Source organism: Oncorhynchus mykiss, chromosome 20 (assembly GCF_057628025.1).
Source record: "Oncorhynchus mykiss isolate SJ-2025 chromosome 20, ASM5762802v1, whole genome shotgun sequence".
NCBI classification, from domain to species: Eukaryota; Metazoa; Chordata; class Actinopteri; order Salmoniformes; family Salmonidae; genus Oncorhynchus; species Oncorhynchus mykiss.
In genome coordinates this window covers 8,102,279-8,120,826 of record NC_143041.1, presented here as the reverse complement: position 1 = coordinate 8,120,826, position 18,548 = coordinate 8,102,279, and the positions used below count along the sequence as shown (strand labels likewise).

The window sequence follows — 18,548 nt, the reverse complement described above, 5'->3', positions numbered from 1 at the left end:
GAAGGGGCTAGAAGCGTCTTATATGGTGAGCTACCGAGTGGCTAAGATAGGCAAGCCCCATACTATTGTGGAGGACTTCATTCTTCCTGCTGCCGCGGATATGTTTGGGACAATGCTGCCCCAAAAAACTATACAGACAATGTCTTTGTAACGTCTACTTCCAGCTCACACCCTCAAACACGTAGATCCCCGAACGCAGCTCACTGTAACGGGATTCTTCCTGGGAAGGAGAGGCGGACCAAAACGCAGCGTGGTTATTTTGATACATCTTTAATAAAGCCGAAAATAGAACAAAAACAAGAACCGTGAAAAACCAAAAACAGCCCTATCTGGTGTAACAAACACAAAGACAGGAACAATCACCCACAAAACCCAACACAAAACAGGCTACCTAAATATGGCCCCCAATCAGAGACGATGACTAACACCTGCCTCTGATTGAGAACCATATCAGGCCCAAACACAGAAACAGACAAACAAGACATCCAACATAGAATGCCCACTCAGATCACACCCTGACCAAACAAAACATAGAACATACAAAGCAAACTATGGTCAGGGTGTGACACTCACTCTCCAGATCCCAATCACTTGAATTCTAATCACCTGTTCACACACCTGTATGTCATTATCACACACTATTTAGTTCAGTTCTTTGCACCCCATCACTGCGGTATTGTTTGTTTTGTGACACACATCTTTCAGCGCTCTGGTTTTCCCGTGATTTAAGCCTCCCATGTATTATTGTTTTGGCCTGCCTCACTAATGATGCATTTTTGCCTATTTCCTGCCTGTACTTTAGCCTTTTGGACCCCCTGTGTATGACCTTCTGCCTGTCCCTGGACCCAGCTACCTGCCTCTTCCTGTGGTCCTTTGCAATAAACACCTGCTGCGCCCTGCGCTTTAAACCAGCTCTCTCTCTCTCTCTCCCCCCCCGTGTTCATTACTCCGTCGTCCTACATCCTCTGAACAGGAAGATATATTGTCGTCAAGGGCTTATATAAGAAGGTTGAGGAGGGCGTGTTTGAAAAGTTTTATAGCCCATGTCCTTTAACAGGGGCGGGCCACTGATTGAGCAGAGCCATATCTTATGAAGACCCAAATCTCACATTTTAGAAGCTAAAATCACATTTCATCCCATCACGAATAATTTCATATTCAAACATTTAAATTGAACAACAATTCCATGTGAATCCGATAACTCTGATTAACTCATAACGAAGCCAACACCAGCCTGAGCTTTGGTTGCGATTGGTATAAACTTTGAACTCTTATTCACTACAGAAGTGATACCTCCTAGCCGTTGAGTTAGCAACAGCAGATGCAACGAGGGTTAGGAAGGAACAGACAGAGTATCCCGTCTATCACCCAACAACGTAACTACAACGTATCCAATTGACAACCAGAGACATTCTTCAAAGGACTCGGTTGGGCAACACGGCCTTCCATCTACCACCAACCTACCGAAGCGCAGCTCAGAGTAAATATTTATTGCATTTTCCTTTTCCAAATGGGCGGTAATTTAGAATGCATAAGATACTGTATTTACGATGGTACAGCTTCTCCCTGTGTCCCTCAGTCTTTCCGCTCTTTCACTCAAACCCAGCCCCTTTTCTTTTGTGTAACAAGCTGTCATATCTGTTCTGCCCGCTAGGGACGTTTTCCTTTATGAAGTCATTTGTAATCAAGTTATGATTTAATTATGTGTACGTGTAATTCTGTGTGATTAGTTAGGTATTTAGTAAATAAATAATTAAACCCAATTTTGTATTGCTGATTCAAATTGTTAGCCAGGGTTCATGTAGATAACCAAGAATGTACAACTTTCAGATGAGACTGAATTAAGACGACGATTGATATTGACTGCTATTGATGTAAAATATTACTAGGTCTTTAAGAGTTTATTCGGAAGATAACAGCTTTATAAATATTATTTTGTGGTGCCCGACTCTCTAGTTAATTACATTTACATGATTAGCTCAATCAGGTGATATTAATTATGGAGAAATGATTTTATAGAATAGCATGTCATATCACTTAATCCGGCATAGCCAAAGACACAACAGCAGTGACCATGTAACGCTTTTACAACATACAGAAGTCCACCGGTTATCAAGGGGCAAAGTATTGACACGTTTTTTGAAATTGAGAGACGAGCTTGAAGTTTTCTTTACTGACCATAATTTTCACATGTCTGACCGTTTGCATGTTGACGAGTTTCTCACACAACTGGGTGATGTTTTTCCTTGCTTGATCTGAATCTAGTATTACAGGGACTCTACGCAACTATATTCAATGTGCGGGAGAAAATTTAGGCTATGATTAAGAAGTTGGAGCTCTTCTCTGTCTGCATTAACAAGGACGACACACAGGTCTTTCCATCATTGTAGGATTTTTGTGTGTGCAAATGAACTCAAGATTACGGACAATGTCAAATGTGATATAGCGAAGCACCTGAGTGAGTTGGGTGCGGAATTACACAGGTACTTTCCCGAAACAGATGGCACAAACAACTGGATTCGTTATCCCTTTCATTCCCTGCCTCCAGTCCATTTACCGATATCTGAACAAGAGAGCCTCATCGAAATTGCAACAAGCAGTTCTGTGAAAATGTAATTTAATCAGAAGCCACTGACAGATTTCTGGATTGGGCTGCGCTCAGAGTATCCTGCCTTGGAAAATCGTGTTGTTAAGACACTGATGCCCTTTGAAATCACGTAACTATGTGAGAGTGGATTCTCAGCCCTCACTAGCATGACAACTAAATACAGGCACAGACTGTGTGTGGAGAATGATTTAAGACTGAGACTCCAATACAACCCAACATTGCAGAGCTTTGTGAATCCTTTCAAGCACACCCTTCTCATTAACCTGTGGTGAGTTATTCCCAATTTTCGATGAACAAATAAGGTTTTATATGTAAGATGTTTAAATAAAGAGCAAAATGATTGATTATTATTATATTATTATTTATGCCCTGGTCCTATAAGAGCTCTTAGTCACTTCCCACGAGCCGGGTTGTGACAAAACCTCACACTCAGTCTTCTGTTTAATAAATGTATCGTACAATGATGGTAAAAAAAAAACACATTTGAGAGTGCGCTGAACCTGGTGCTAGAGGGGGTACGCTGCTGAAGGTTGAATGTTTGAAGGGGTACAGGACTATAAAAAGTTTGGGAACCACTGGAATAGAGGATATGGCAGCTATGACAAACCTGTGGGTCCGTAGGCGAAAACGGTGGCGTTGTAGCCAGATATGAGACCTTCGATTAGGCCCTTGGTCGTGGCTCTGTACACCTCCTCCTGGTTGGCTGAGTAGTCAAACGCAACGTCGAACATATAGGTCTTTTCCCGGGAACGGTTGGCACGCAGGATATCATCTGGATCCTCCATGGGGTCCATCAGTACCACCATCTACAGCAGAGAGGAAGGGAGGAGAGAGGGATGAAAAGGGATATTTGAATGATTAGTCATCATACCACAGAAACATCATTACATAACATATAATAATACTTTTTGTTGTACGAATCTGTAAGTAGAGAATGACTGCAATTATCCCTGAGGCAGGGCTTGTGACAACACACCAATAGATGCAAATGCACTCAAAACTCAATTTGGGTAAATATTGGACAGAACACGTTTGGTTCTTTTGACCCTGCAGTTGGGCCACATGACAAGCCGTTGCCGAAGCCAAGTTGGGTTGTTGAAGCTGGATTATTGCTACGTTCAGAGGAGAGCAGTATTTCTGTGACATGTATTTGAAATACGTATATGAATATTTTCTCACGGGCTGAACGACACTCCAAAGTATTTTGTAACAAGATACTTTCGACAGCTGTGATTTATATATTATAAATACAAAATACTTTTCTATACCATTTCTTTATAGCGGTTCACAATTTTGTGGCCCTCTTTCACCCTACAATGGTATCACAAATCTCATGGCACTATGTTGTGATAAGAGTGTCTGCTAAATAAACCAAAATGTAAATGTAGATGTAAAAATGAACAACTGCAAAGCACACTGGGAATTGTCATTGATCTTGAGTTCATTTAGCAGACGCTCTTATCACACCATAGTGCCGTCATACTTTAGACGGCACAAAATGGCAAACTACTTTAAAGTAATGGTATAGAAAAATATGTTGTATTTTGAAAATACAAATAAAGTATTTCGAAAGTATCTTGTAACAAAATACATTGGAGTGTAGTTCAGCCCAGTGTAATACAACATACAAAATACTCAGAAGTCATTCAAATACGTATTGGAATGTATTTCCGCCCAATACAAATGACATCTTTCGAATGTATCTTGTTACAAAATACATTGGAGTGTAGTTCAGCCCACTATTTACACAGCGCTGGGTTGCTTACTCCTCTCTCACTTCTGCTGCCATCTGCCACAGTATGACTGTGAGCACCGTAAGGGCGGCTCATAATAATGGCTGGAATGGAGTAAATGGAATGGAAACCATGTGTTTGATGTGTTCCATACCATTCCATTTATTCAGTTTCAGCTTTTACTATGAGCCCGTTCTCCCCAATTAAGGTGCCACCGGCCGCCTCTACTGTGCAGGTAATTAAAGTGGTTAAGAGGAACTGACGGGCGCAGCAGCAGCGAGATCCGGGGGTCTGATGGTTTAAACAGGGCCTTTTATCCATCTGCAGCTGGAGATACAAAGGGCCTACTGTGGGGTAGATAGAGCCCTGAGTGCCACCGTGCCCCTCCACACCCACGCAGTCTACGTCCCAATTCCCCCTATTCCCTAGTGCACACATAGGACCCTGGTCAAAAGTACCCCTTGACACGTTTCAGCCTTATTGTCAAATGTATTAAATGTAAAAAAAATCCTCATCAATCTACACTGAATATCCTATAACAACAAAGCGAAATACCTTACTTACATAAGTATTCAGACCCTTTGCTATGAGACACAAAATTGAGCATAGGTACATCCTGTTTCCATTGATCATCCTTGAGATGTTTCTACAACTTGATTGGATTCTACCTGTGGTAAATTACATTTATTGGACATGATTTGGAAACGCACACACACATGTCTATATAAGGTCCCACAGTTGACAGTGCATGTCAGAGGAAAAACCATGCCATGAGGTTGAAGGAATTGTCTGTAGAGCTCCGAGACAGCATTGTGTCGAGGCACAGATATGGGGAAGGGTACCAAAACATTTCTGCAGCATTGAAGATCCCCAAGAACACAGTGGCCTCCATCATTCTTAAATGGAAGAAGTTTGGAACCATGAAGACTCTTTCTAGAGCTGGCCAACCGGACAAACTAATCAACCGAGGGAGAAGGGCCTTGGTCAGGGAGGAGACGAAGAACCTGATAGTCACACTCACAGAGCTCCAGAGTTCCTCTCTGAAGATGGGACAACCTTCCAGAAGGACAAACATCTCTGCAGCACTACACCAAGCAGGCCTTTATGGTAGCGTAGCCTGATGGAAGCCACTCCTCAGTAAAAGGCACATGACAGCCCGCTTGGAGATTTTGCCAAAATGCACCTAAAGGACTCTCAGACCATGAGAAACAAGATTTTCTGGTCTGATGAAACCAAGATTGAACTATTTGGCCTGAATGCCAAGCGTCACATCTGGAGGAAACCTGGCACCATCCCTACGGTGAAGCATGGTGGTGGCAGCATCATACTGTGGGGATGTTTTTCAGCGGCTGGGACTGGGAGACCAGTCAGGATCGACGGCAAGATGAACGGAGCAAAGTACAGAGAGATCCTTGATGAAAACCTGCTCCAGAGCACACAGCCAAGACAACGCAGGAGTGGCTTCGGGACAAGTCTCTGAATGCCCTTGAGTGGCCGAGCCAGAGCCCGGACTTGAACCCAATTGAACATCTCTAGAGAGACCTGAAAATAGCTGTGCAGCGACACTCCCCATCCAACTTGACAGAGCCTCAGAGGATCTGCAGAGAAGAATTGGAGAAACTCCCCAAATACAGGTGCCAAGCTTGTAGCGTCATACCCAAAAATACTTGAGGCTGTAATCTCTGCCAACGGTGTTTCAACAAAGTACTGAGTACTTACGTAAACATGATATTACTGTTTTTTTGTTTTAATACATTTGCAAAAATGTTTTTTTTTTAAACAAACTGTTTTTGCTTTGTCATTATGGGGTATTGTGTGTAGATTGATGAGGGGAAAAAAACAATTTAATCAATTTTAGAATAAGACTGTAACGTCATAAAATGTGGAAAAAGTCAAGGGTTCTGAATACTTTCCGAATGCACTGTATATGGTACAGGATGGCATTTGGGACTCGACCAGATTGTCTGGTGATTGATGTGAGCCATTGTGCCATCCATGTCATTTCTGAAAGGTGATCAACATCAGGCACTACACTATCTTTACCCACCAGCAAGCCATACTCAGGTCTATTCAGAGTTCGCCTGGCTCTACCTGCCGGTTCTATTCAGAGTTCGCCTGGCTCTACCTGCCGGTTCTATTCAGAGTTCGCCTGGCTCTACCTGCCGGTTCTATTCAGAGTTCGCCTGGCTCTACCTGCCGGTTCTATTCAGAGTTCGCCTGGCTCTACCTGCCGGCTCTATTCAGAGTTCGCCTGGCTCTACCTGCCGGCTCTATTCAGAGTTCGCCTGGCTCTACCTGCCGGTTCTATTCAGAGTTCGCCTGGCTCTACCTGCCGGCTCTATTCAGAGTTCGCCTGGCTCTACCTGCCGGCTCTATTCAGAGTTCGCCTGGCTCTACCTGCCGGTTCTATTCAGTTCGCCTGGCTCTACCTGCCGGTTCTATTCAGAGTTTGCCTGGCTCTACCTGCCGGTTCTATTCAGAGTTCGCCTGGCTCTACCTGCCGGCTCTATTCAGAGGTCGCCTGGCTCTACCTGCCGGTTCTATTCAGAGTTCGCCTGGCTCTACCTACCGGTTCTATTCAGAGTTCGCCTGGCTCTACCTGCCGGCTCTATTCAGAGTTCGCCTGGCTCTACCTGCCGGCTCTATTCAGAGTCCATCCACAGGGGCATCGCACAGTGGCACAGTGTCAGAATGTAATAACTGTAATAATAATGACAACTCAGGGGAAATACCTATATACTACTGCAAACATTAATCACTTCACTAAGTGGTGGTCTGGGAGACTTAGCTAGCTCCCCAGAGCTCTGTTCGTCAGCAGAGGAGTCGGGTCAAAGCTGAGGAGTCAGTTGGACACTGTGGTGAATATTAAAACATTGTCTAGATATCACTGATGTTTTTGAGTAGACTTCAGGACTACTGGATGTTGTGGTGCATACAGGGTTTAAATAGTCTGTTCTGTTCATGTCCAGCTCTGAATGGCTGGAGAGAGGGCCTTTAGTTTCAGGACCGTGTTTGTGTGTCTGTCTCCCTGTGCGTGTGTGTGTTGTCTGAATGGCCTGGGTCTGGTCTAGTATCCCCAGCACAGCATAGCCCTGTTTAATGACCCCTCAGTCATGGAGCCGCTCACTTTGAAGCCTCTTGATTGAAATTCAAGAGGAGAAATCTGACTTTTAAAAGCGTACAATTACACAGAGAAAGAGGGAACAAAACACACGCACAGAGACGTAATCAGCAAACAGAAGAGAGGAGAGAGGTAAGAGATGGGGAGGGAAGAGAGGAGGGGAGGGAGAATTAGAGGAGGGGAGGGAGAATCACGTTTCTCAGGAAACATAGTATTGTATTGTAAACCAGGAGCTCTTCTTCTCTTCTCTCTAGCCAGGGTCAGAGACACTCAGTAACCTAAAGAACCGCACCGGTCTGGTGTCTTCACCAACAACGTGACAGAACTGATGCGTTGTGTGTGTGCACGCGTGCGTGCGTGGCGTGGAGATGACATAGGACAGAAGAGAGATGGCTCTGGCCTTGACGTACTTCAACCTACCTGTCTGAGAGCTCTGCTCTGCTCTACTTTGGTCAGACAGGCTGGCAGCACCCCCTACTGTACCTGGCAGCCAAGGCTGTGTGCGTGTCCATGTTAGTGTTTCAGTAGGCATCAGCGAGCATATAAAGTATCATGTCTTTTGTTCAAAAGAGGTTCTGGTGTGCATTCAAGGATGTTCTTAGACCAGAGTGTGTTTAGTACAGTAGCACGTGTGTGTGTCTATGCAGAGAGTGTTTAGTACAGTGGCACGTGTGTGTGTCTATGCAGAGTGTGTTTAGTACAGTAGCACGTGTGTGTGTCTATGCTAAGGAACACCCTTTAAGGCCAATCAGGATGATTGCACACCTCTCGCATCTGTTGCCTTTGTTCCTTAGGTTACCTGGGTACCCTGTTACCCCACCTCACCCGGTAATGCATGACAGCTGCTGGCAGGGCATGGCATCTTCTGTAGGGTGACTGTTGTTAAGGCAGCTGATAAGGAGCCCTGCAGTATGGTGCCAGTGGGCCCAGATGGCTGTGAAACTAGGCATGCACTTGTTCCAACGTCAGTACTTGCACACTACTTAGAATTAAGCAATACATTGGGCATGCTTTCTAAGTAGTGTGCATTCTAAGTAGTACGTTGAATGCAATCTGACACACATAACTGGATGCCAGAATATAAGACAAAAGCAGCTCTAACTCCTCAAATGGAGTCATGGACCTCAGTCCACCTCCAACAAGGTTCACAAGGTGACTCACTGCATTACCTGGGAACGACCAGCAGTGTTATTTTTTATAAGAACAATGAGGGTGTTGTTGCTCTGCTCACGATCCATGTTCCATTACTGTCTTATTAACAATAACAGGCTCTTATAAAGAACACAGGTCTGAGTTCAGTTTGTGGCCCCCTTTTCAAGCCTGCGTTGGAATCAGAAGTCTGATAGCACTATGTCATAACTCTCCTGTGACGATTTGAAGGATCAGGTTACAGTGGGTCCGCTCTACAGCGTGCTCTCTCTCATAGAGGGGCAGAGCGGGAAGTCGGCTTGCTTATAGCAGTCATAAAATATGCTGTCTCTATGCTCTGTAGTGTTTGAGCGTGGAATGTAAACTGTGGAACACAGTTGGACATCAAAAGTTTGAATAATTAAACAATATTTATATTTTTGAGAATGTGGGAGTGGTCCGTGGACACTTAAAGAACAGAGTGTGTTTCATTTGGTGATCTGATGAGGGACAGGAAACACTCATGACTGTGTCTTTGGTTGTGTACACTTCTTAATTATGGGGTTTACATCACAATATTGTGAAACGTATGTGATTTAACATGACGCTATTTGTGAAAAGACGTAATGTGATGTTAACCTTCTAAATGAGAAAATATGGGTTTTCATATAAAGTTAACCAAATCAGTGGCCATGTGAGCATAGATGTTACGTCGACATCATGGACCGCCCTTTTCTCAGAAGTGTATAAAACCCACTCCTGACTAAATTTACATTAGACCAGAAAATATGGAGCTGATGCTACATGTTGAAATGGTTAAGAACTACAACTCTATAGGCCCAGGAGACCAGACAGCGTGTAGTGTTGGCTACACGGCTGGAAATGGTTCAACTCTGAGACTATCGATCACTACAGAATAAGAGCAAATCCTAGACGTAGAATTACAACAACCACGGAAGCATCTATCTATGCAACGACCATCTGTACACCTGACCTATCCATTACAACAGACACTATCCAGAGCCACTGAGAAAGCGACAACTACGAAAGACATTGTGACTTCTGGGGAAGTTAACCAAAGACTCTCTGATGAACTGACTCTCCAGCAGATGGACCGGCGATTCCAACAGAGAAGACATTGTGACTTCTGGGGAAGTTAACCAGACTCTCTGATGAACTGACTCTCCAGCAGACGGACCGGCGATTCCAACAGAGAAGACAACGACATACGGGCCTAAATATATACATTGCAATTATTTTCGAATGAGCGGCCGTTCATGTGCAAAGGATTAGCATGTCAATGGATATAACTATCAACTGTGTGTAGTGAATACAACTATGATGTGATAAAATAACAGTCATCACATTTAATGATAGTCCCGACAACTATGATGTGCTAAAATAACAGTCATCACATTTAATGATAGTCCCGACAACTATGATGTGCTAAAATAACAGTCATCACATTTAATGATAGTCCCGACAACTATGATGTGATAAAATAACAGTCATCACATTTAATGATAGTCCAGGTCCAACAACTATGATGTGATAAAATAACAGTCATCACATTTAATGATAGTCCCGACAACTATGATGTGATAAAATAACAGTCATCACATTTAATGATAGTCCAACAACTATGATGTGCTAAAATAACAGTCATCACATTTAATGATAGTCCAGGTCCAACAACTATGATGTGCTAAAATAACAGTCATCACATTTAATGATAGTCCAACAACTATGATGTGATAAAATAACAGTCATCACATTTAATGATAGTCCAGGTCCAACAACTATGATGTGATAAAATAACAGTCATCACATTTAATGATAGTCCAGGTCCAACAACTATGATGTGCTAAAATAACAGTCATCACATTTAATGATAGTCCAACAACTATGATGTGATAAAATAACAGTCATCACATTTAATGATAGTCCAGGTCCAACAACTATGATGTGCTAAAATAACAGTCATCACATTTAATGATAGTCCAACAACTATGATGTGATAAAATAACAGTCATCACATTTAATGATAGTCCAACAACTATGATGAGATAAAATAACAGTCATCACATTTAATGATAGTCCAGGTCCAACAACTATGATGTGCTAAAATAACAGTCATCACATTTAATGATAGTCCAACAACTATGATGTGATAAAATAACAGTCATCACATTTAATGATAGTCCCGACAACTATGATGTGATAAAATAACAGTCATCACATTTAATGATAGTCCCGACAACTATGATGTGCTAAAATAACAGTCATCACATTTAATGATAGTCCAGGTCCAACAACTATGATGTGCTAAAATAACAGTCATCACATTTAATGATAGTCCCGACAACTATGATGTGCTAAAATAACAGTCATCACATTTAATGATAGTCCAGGTCCAACAACTATGATGTGCTAAAATAACAGTCAGTCATCACATTTAATGATAGTCCAGGTCCAACAACTATGATGTGATAAAATAACAGTCATCACATTTAATGATAGTCCAGGTCCAACAACTATGATGTGCTAAAATAACAGTCATCACATTTAATGATAGTCCAACAACTATGATGTGATAAAATAACAGTCATCACATTTAATGATAGTCCAGGTCCAACAACTATGATGTGCTAAAATAACAGTCATCACATTTAATGATAGTCCAACAACTATGATGTGATAAAATAACAGTCATCACATTTAATGATAGTCCCGACAACTATGATGTGATAAAATAACAGTCATCACATTTAATGATAGTCCCGACAACTATGATGTGATAAAATAACAGTCATCACATTTAATGATAGTCCCGACAACTATGATGTGATAAAATAACAGTCATCACATTTAATGATAGTCCAACAACTATGATGAGATAAAATAACAGTCATCACATTTAATGATAGTCCAGGTCCAACAACTATGATGTGCTAAAATAACAGTCATCACATTTAATGATAGTCCAACAACTATGATGTGATAAAATAACAGTCATCACATTTAATGATAGTCCCGACAACTATGATGTGATAAAATAACAGTCATCACATTTAATGATAGTCCCGACAACTATGATGTGCTAAAATAACAGTCATCACATTTAATGATAGTCCAGGTCCAACAACTATGATGTGCTAAAATAACAGTCATCACATTTAATGATAGTCCCGACAACTATGATGTGCTAAAATAACAGTCATCACATTTAATGATAGTCCAGGTCCAACAACTATGATGTGCTAAAATAACAGTCAGTCATCACATTTAATGATAGTCCAGGTCCAACAACTATGATGTGATAAAATAACAGTCATCACATTTAATGATAGTCCAGGTCCAACAACTATGATGTGCTAAAATAACAGTCATCACATTTAATGATAGTCCAACAACTATGATGTGATAAAATAACAGTCATCACATTTAATGATAGTCCAGGTCCAACAACTATGATGTGCTAAAATAACAGTCATCACATTTAATGATAGTCCAACAACTATGATGTGATAAAATAACAGTCATCACATTTAATGATAGTCCCGACAACTATGATGTGATAAAATAACAGTCATCACATTTAATGATAGTCCCGACAACTATGATGTGATAAAATAACAGTCATCACATTTAATGATAGTCCCGACAACTATGATGTGATAAAATAACAGTCATCACATTTAATGATAGTCCCGACAACTATGATGTGCTAAAATAACAGTCATCACATTTAATGATAGTCCCGACAACTATGATGTGATAAAATAACAGTCATCACATTTAATGATAGTCCCGACAACTATGATGTGCTAAAATAACAGTCATCACATTTAATGATAGTCCCGACAACTATGATGTGATAAAATAACAGTCATCACATTTAATGATAGTCCAGGTCCAACAACTATGATGTGATAAAATAACAGTCATCACATTTAATGATAGTCCCGACAACTATGATGTGATAAAATAACAGTCATCACATTTAATGATAGTCCAGGTCCAACAACTATGATGTGATAAAATAACAGTCATCACATTTAATGATAGTCCAGGTCCAACAACTATGATGTGATAAAATAACAGTCATCACATTTAATGATAGTCCCGACAACTATGATGTGATAAAATAACAGTCATCACATTTAATGATAGTCCCGACAACTATGATGTGATAAAATAACAGTCATCACATTTAATGATAGTCCAGGTCCAACAACTATGATGTGATAAAATAACAGTCATCACATTTAATGATAGTCCCGACAACTATGATGTGATAAAATAACAGTCATCACATTTAATGATAGTCCCGACAACTATGATGTGATAAAATAACAGTCATCACATTTAATGATAGTCCAACAACTATGATGTGATAAAATAACAGTCATCACATTTAATGATAGTCCAACAACTATGATGTGATAAAATAACAGTCATCACATTTAATGATAGTCCCGACAACTATGATGTGATAAAATAACAGTCATCACATTTAATGATAGTCCAGGTCCAACAACTATGATGTGATAAAATAACAGTCATCACATTTAATGATAGTCCAGGTCCAACAACTATGATGTGATAAAATAACAGTCATCACATTTAATGATAGTCCCGACAACTATGATGTGATAAAATAACAGTCATCACATTTAATGATAGTCCAGGTCCAACAACTATGATGTGATAAAATAACAGTCATCACATTTAATGATAGTCCCGACAACTATGATGTGATAAAATAACAGTCATCACATTTAATGATAGTCCCGACAACTATGATGTGATAAAATAACAGTCATCACATTTAATGATAGTCCAGGTCCAACAACTATGATGTGATAAAATAACAGTCATCACATTTAATGATAGTCCCGACAACTATGATGTGATAAAATAACAGTCATCACATTTAATGATAGTCCAGGTCCAACAACTATGATGTGATAAAATAACAGTCATCACATTTAATGATAGTCCCGACAACTATGATGTGATAAAATAACAGTCATCACATTTAATGATAGTCCCGACAACTATGATGTGATAAAATAACAGTCATCACATTTAATGATAGTCCAGGTCCAACAACTATGATGTGATAAAATAACAGTCATCACATTTAATGATAGTCCCGACAACTATGATGTGATAAAATAACAGTCATCACATTTAATGATAGTCCAGGTCCAACAACTATGATGTGATAAAATAACAGTCATCACATTTAATGATAGTCCCGACAACTATGATGTGATAAAATAACAGTCATCACATTTAATGATAGTCCAACAACTATGATGTGATAAAATAACAGTCATCACATTTAATGATAGTCCAACAACTATGATGTGATAAAATAACAGTCATCACATTTAATGATAGTCCCGACAACTATGATGTGATAAAATAACAGTCATCACATTTAATGATAGTCCAGGTCCAACAACTATGATGTGATAAAATAACAGTCATCACATTTAATGATAGTCCCGACAACTATGATGTGATAAAATAACAGTCATCACATTTAATGATAGTCCAGGTCCAACAACTATGATGTGATAAAATAACAGTCATCACATTTAATGATAGTCCCGACAACTATGATGTGATAAAATAACAGTCATCACATTTAATGATAGTCCCGACAACTATGATGTGATAAAATAACAGTCATCACATTTAATGATAGTCCAGGTCCAACAACTATGATGTGATAAAATAACAGTCATCACATTTAATGATAGTCCCGACAACTATGATGTGATAAAATAACAGTCATCACATTTAATGATAGTCCAGGTCCAACAACTATGATGTGATAAAATAACAGTCATCACATTTAATGATAGTCCCGACAACTATGATGTGATAAAATAACAGTCATCACATTTAATGATAGTCCCGACAACTATGATGTGATAAAATAACAGTCATCACATTTAATGATAGTCCAGGTCCAACAACTATGATGTGATAAAATAACAGTCATCACATTTAATGATAGTCCCGACAACTATGATGTGATAAAATAACAGTCATCACATTTAATGATAGTCCAGGTCCAACAACTATGATGTGATAAAATAACAGTCATCACATTTAATGATAGTCCCGACAACTATGATGTGATAAAATAACAGTCATCACATTTAATGATAGTCCAGGTCCAACAACTATGATGTGATAAAATAACAGTCATCACATTTAATGATAGTCCAGGTCCAACAACTATGATGTGATAAAATAACAGTCATCACATTTAATGATAGTCCCGACAACTATGATGTGATAAAATAACAGTCATCACATTTAATGATAGTCCAACAACTATGATGTGATAAAATAACAGTCATCACATTTAATGATAGTCCAGGTCCAACAACTATGATGTGATAAAATAACAGTCATCACATTTAATGATAGTCCCGACAACTATGATGTGATAAAATAACAGTCATCACATTTAATGATAGTCCCGACAACTATGATGTGATAAAATAACAGTCATCACATTTAATGATAGTCCAGGTCCAACAACTATGATGTGATAAAATAACAGTCATCACATTTAATGATAGTCCAGGTCCAACAACTATGATGTGATAAAATAACAGTCATCACATTTAATGATAGTCCAGGTCCAACAACTATGATGTGATAAAATAACAGTCATCACATTTAATGATAGTCCAGGTCCAACAACTATGATGTGATAAAAGCGTCTGCTAAATTAACTAAATATAAATGTTTATGTAAAAACTAACCATTTATTAGTCACATGCGCCGAATACAACAGGTAGACCTTACCGTGAAATGCTTACTTACAAGCCCTTAACCAGCAATGCAGTTAAGAAAATATTTACTAAATAAACTAAAGTAAAAAAAGATACATTCTTTTAAAGTAACACAATAAATAACAATACCGAGGCTATATAAAGGGGGTACCGGTACCGAGTCAATGTGCGAGGGTACCAGTTAGTCAAGGTAATTTGTACATAAAGTGTACAGTGACTATGCACAGATAATAAACAGCGAGCAGAAGCCGTGTAAAAATAAAGAGACAGGGGATAGACAGTACAGTGCATTCGGAAAGTATTCAAACCCCTTGACTTATTCCACTTATTTTGTTGCGTTACAGCCTGAATTCAAAATGGATTAAATAGATGATTTTTCTCACCTATCTAAACACAATATGCATGTTCATTTTCACATATACATTTTGGTCAATTAGCAGACCTGTTCATCCAGAACTAAGGTAGTTAAACAACAACATATCACAGTCATAGCAAGTAAAAAGTTCCTGTAACGGTTACTGACAACGTTGTTGCTGTTCGGGCTGGCTACTTGCAAATGCATTTCTGTATTTTAAAATACAAAATATGTGTTTTAATTAAATACATTTTCAAATACAATAATTTTGTAGTTTATTTTGATACATTGATGTTTATGGTATTTTGTCCTTTTTGCCAATCCATGCTTGCAGTCCAGTCCAGTATGGGTTGAGGGAAAAGAGAGAAGATGGCAGGGTCTGATTTTCCATGGAACCAAGAACGTCCATTTGACATTGTGGCTTGGGGCAGTTGTTTTCCCTTCTTCTGACTAATTCATGGGTCCAAATGAGTGAACTGAGCCTGGACACATGCTGGGCACGAGACCTGAGACTGATGGATCGAAACACTGGCCGACCGCAGAGGCCTGGGAAACCAAAAGCAATTTCCTGCTTGATGGTTCTGGTAAACATGGCGACTGCATCCCAAATGGCACCCATTTCCCTATGCAGTGAACTATTTTTGACCAGAGTACTATGGGCCCTATATGGGAAATAGGGTGTCATTTGGGACGCGGACGGAATTTTCTTCATCATCTGTTTTAATCATGGTGTTTTTCCAGCACCTCAATGGACATCACATGGTAAAACCACTTCACACTGGGTGCAGCCTAGAGAGTCAACACGAATGATGACAAAACAAACGTCCAGAGAGTGAATTCAGACACTGGGGATCTACAAATATAGAGCCAGCGGCTACACTAAATCTTTTAAATATTCATGCCCCTGTCCTCAACTATCACCCGTTCCAAAGTCAAAACGACAGCCTGCTTATGCGGCGACATGAAACCAATTAGTTGGATGGTGTTATTTAAATGCTATAAAAAGCCATGTTGGCTTGAGCGTCTCATCCAAGTCCTCTAAGCCTGATAGGGTTTCTAATCAACAGGGCTCACTGGTCTAAAGTCTTTAAGGGGAGCAGCAGCAGACTTCTGTTTGGTTGGCCATCTAGCTGATTGGCGCGCTGCTTGCCGTGTGGCCCACACTGCTCTGCTACCACCGCCACCGTGATGCAGATTCATAATTTAACGCCTGGGTGTGGTGAGGTTTCACCTGCCTCTCTACTTCTCTCTCTCTCCCACCGACTCTCTCTCTCTTTCTCCTTACCCACATGAAACATTAATATAGTTTACTATAGAATATAGTGTTGGGTTTATACGGTATTACCAGAAGTGCACACAAGGGGCACTATAAAAATAAAAAATGAAAACATTTGGCATCAGGGATCTGGATCCAGGAGAGGTTTGAATGTCTCTGCTGTAACCAAGAAGCCTGATCTTGACATCGAGCCACTTAGCAAGTTAGCAAACCAAATACATATCATATATGTCATATATGACACATCTTAGATTTCTTATAGTTATACTTAACTTCTAGCTTTTACAGTATTATCCCTCGATCAGGTGTGGTACTTACTACATTACTATCCTCAAAAAAAATCACTAGTAAATACAACAGTAATGTCCGCAAAAACACTACAGTCTGCAAAAACACAAATACTACAGTATTTCAATTGCATATACCTTGCCATTACGTTCTCCCATATCGCAATTTGTGCCACCCACAAGTGAGAAACCTACATGCCAAGTATAGACCATATTATGTTCCCTAATGGTTATAGAAAATAACAAAAGCGCTGAACTATCCATTCAGAACCCAGTCCTACAGGTTATGGAACATTTCCTATTTTAGTATCTATCCAGTAGGTTTCCATAAGGAGAACACCTCCACCTCTATGTCAAAGATATTAAAACATAAACACTAAAGTAAATACTACAGTAGTGCCTGGAATGCTATACTACATTATACTACAGTCCACAAAAACACTACAGTAAATACTACAGTAGTGCCTGGAATGCTACAGTAAATACTACATTATACTACAGTCCACAAAAACACTACAGTAAATACTACAGTAGTGCCTGGAATGCTACAGTAAATACTACATTATACTACAGTCCACAAAAACACTACAGTAAATACTACAGTAGTGCCTGGAATGCTACAGTAAATACTACATTATACTACAGTCCACAAAAACACTACAGTAAATACTACAGTAGTGCCTGGAATGCTACAGTAAATACTACATTATACTACAGTCCACAAAAACACTACAGTAAATACTACAGTAGTGCCTGGAATGCTACAGTAAATACTACATTATACTACAGTCCACAAAAACACTACAGTAAATACTACAGTAGTGCCTGGAATGCTACAGTAAATACTACAGTATAATACAATCTGCAAAAACACTATATTAATTACTATAGTATATACTAGTTATTTTACTACAGTATTTATACTATAATTAACTGTAAATACTACAGTATACTACAGTAAACACTACAGTAAATACTACAGTAAAGTCCGCAAAAACACTACAGTAAATGCTGTAGTATTTATACCATAGTATACTTAGTATTTTTTCATGTGGGTATTTCTCCCTCTCCCCTTTCTCTCTCTCTCTCCTACACTCTCTATATTGCTCTCTCTCTCTGTCTCCCTCGCTCCACTATCGGGTTCCAGGCACACACCGTGCCAAGATGGGCGACAGTGGAGAGGTGTGCGTAACCAGCACCAAAAGTCAACGAGTCA

At 39.7% G+C, this 18,548-nt stretch overlaps 1 protein-coding gene across 1 annotated transcript in view; it reads right to left on the bottom strand.

Annotated features, from left to right (window-relative positions):
* Positions 1 to 18,548, bottom strand: part of LOC149974319 (kinesin-like protein KIF19) — a 93,240-nt gene that overhangs the window by 42,548 nt on the left and 32,144 nt on the right. The window contains exon 3 of the mRNA XM_090212053.1: positions 3,216 to 3,414. Within this exon, the coding sequence (XP_090068179.1) occupies positions 3,216 to 3,414 (199 nt within the window). The remainder of the gene's footprint in view (positions 1 to 3,215; positions 3,415 to 18,548) is intronic.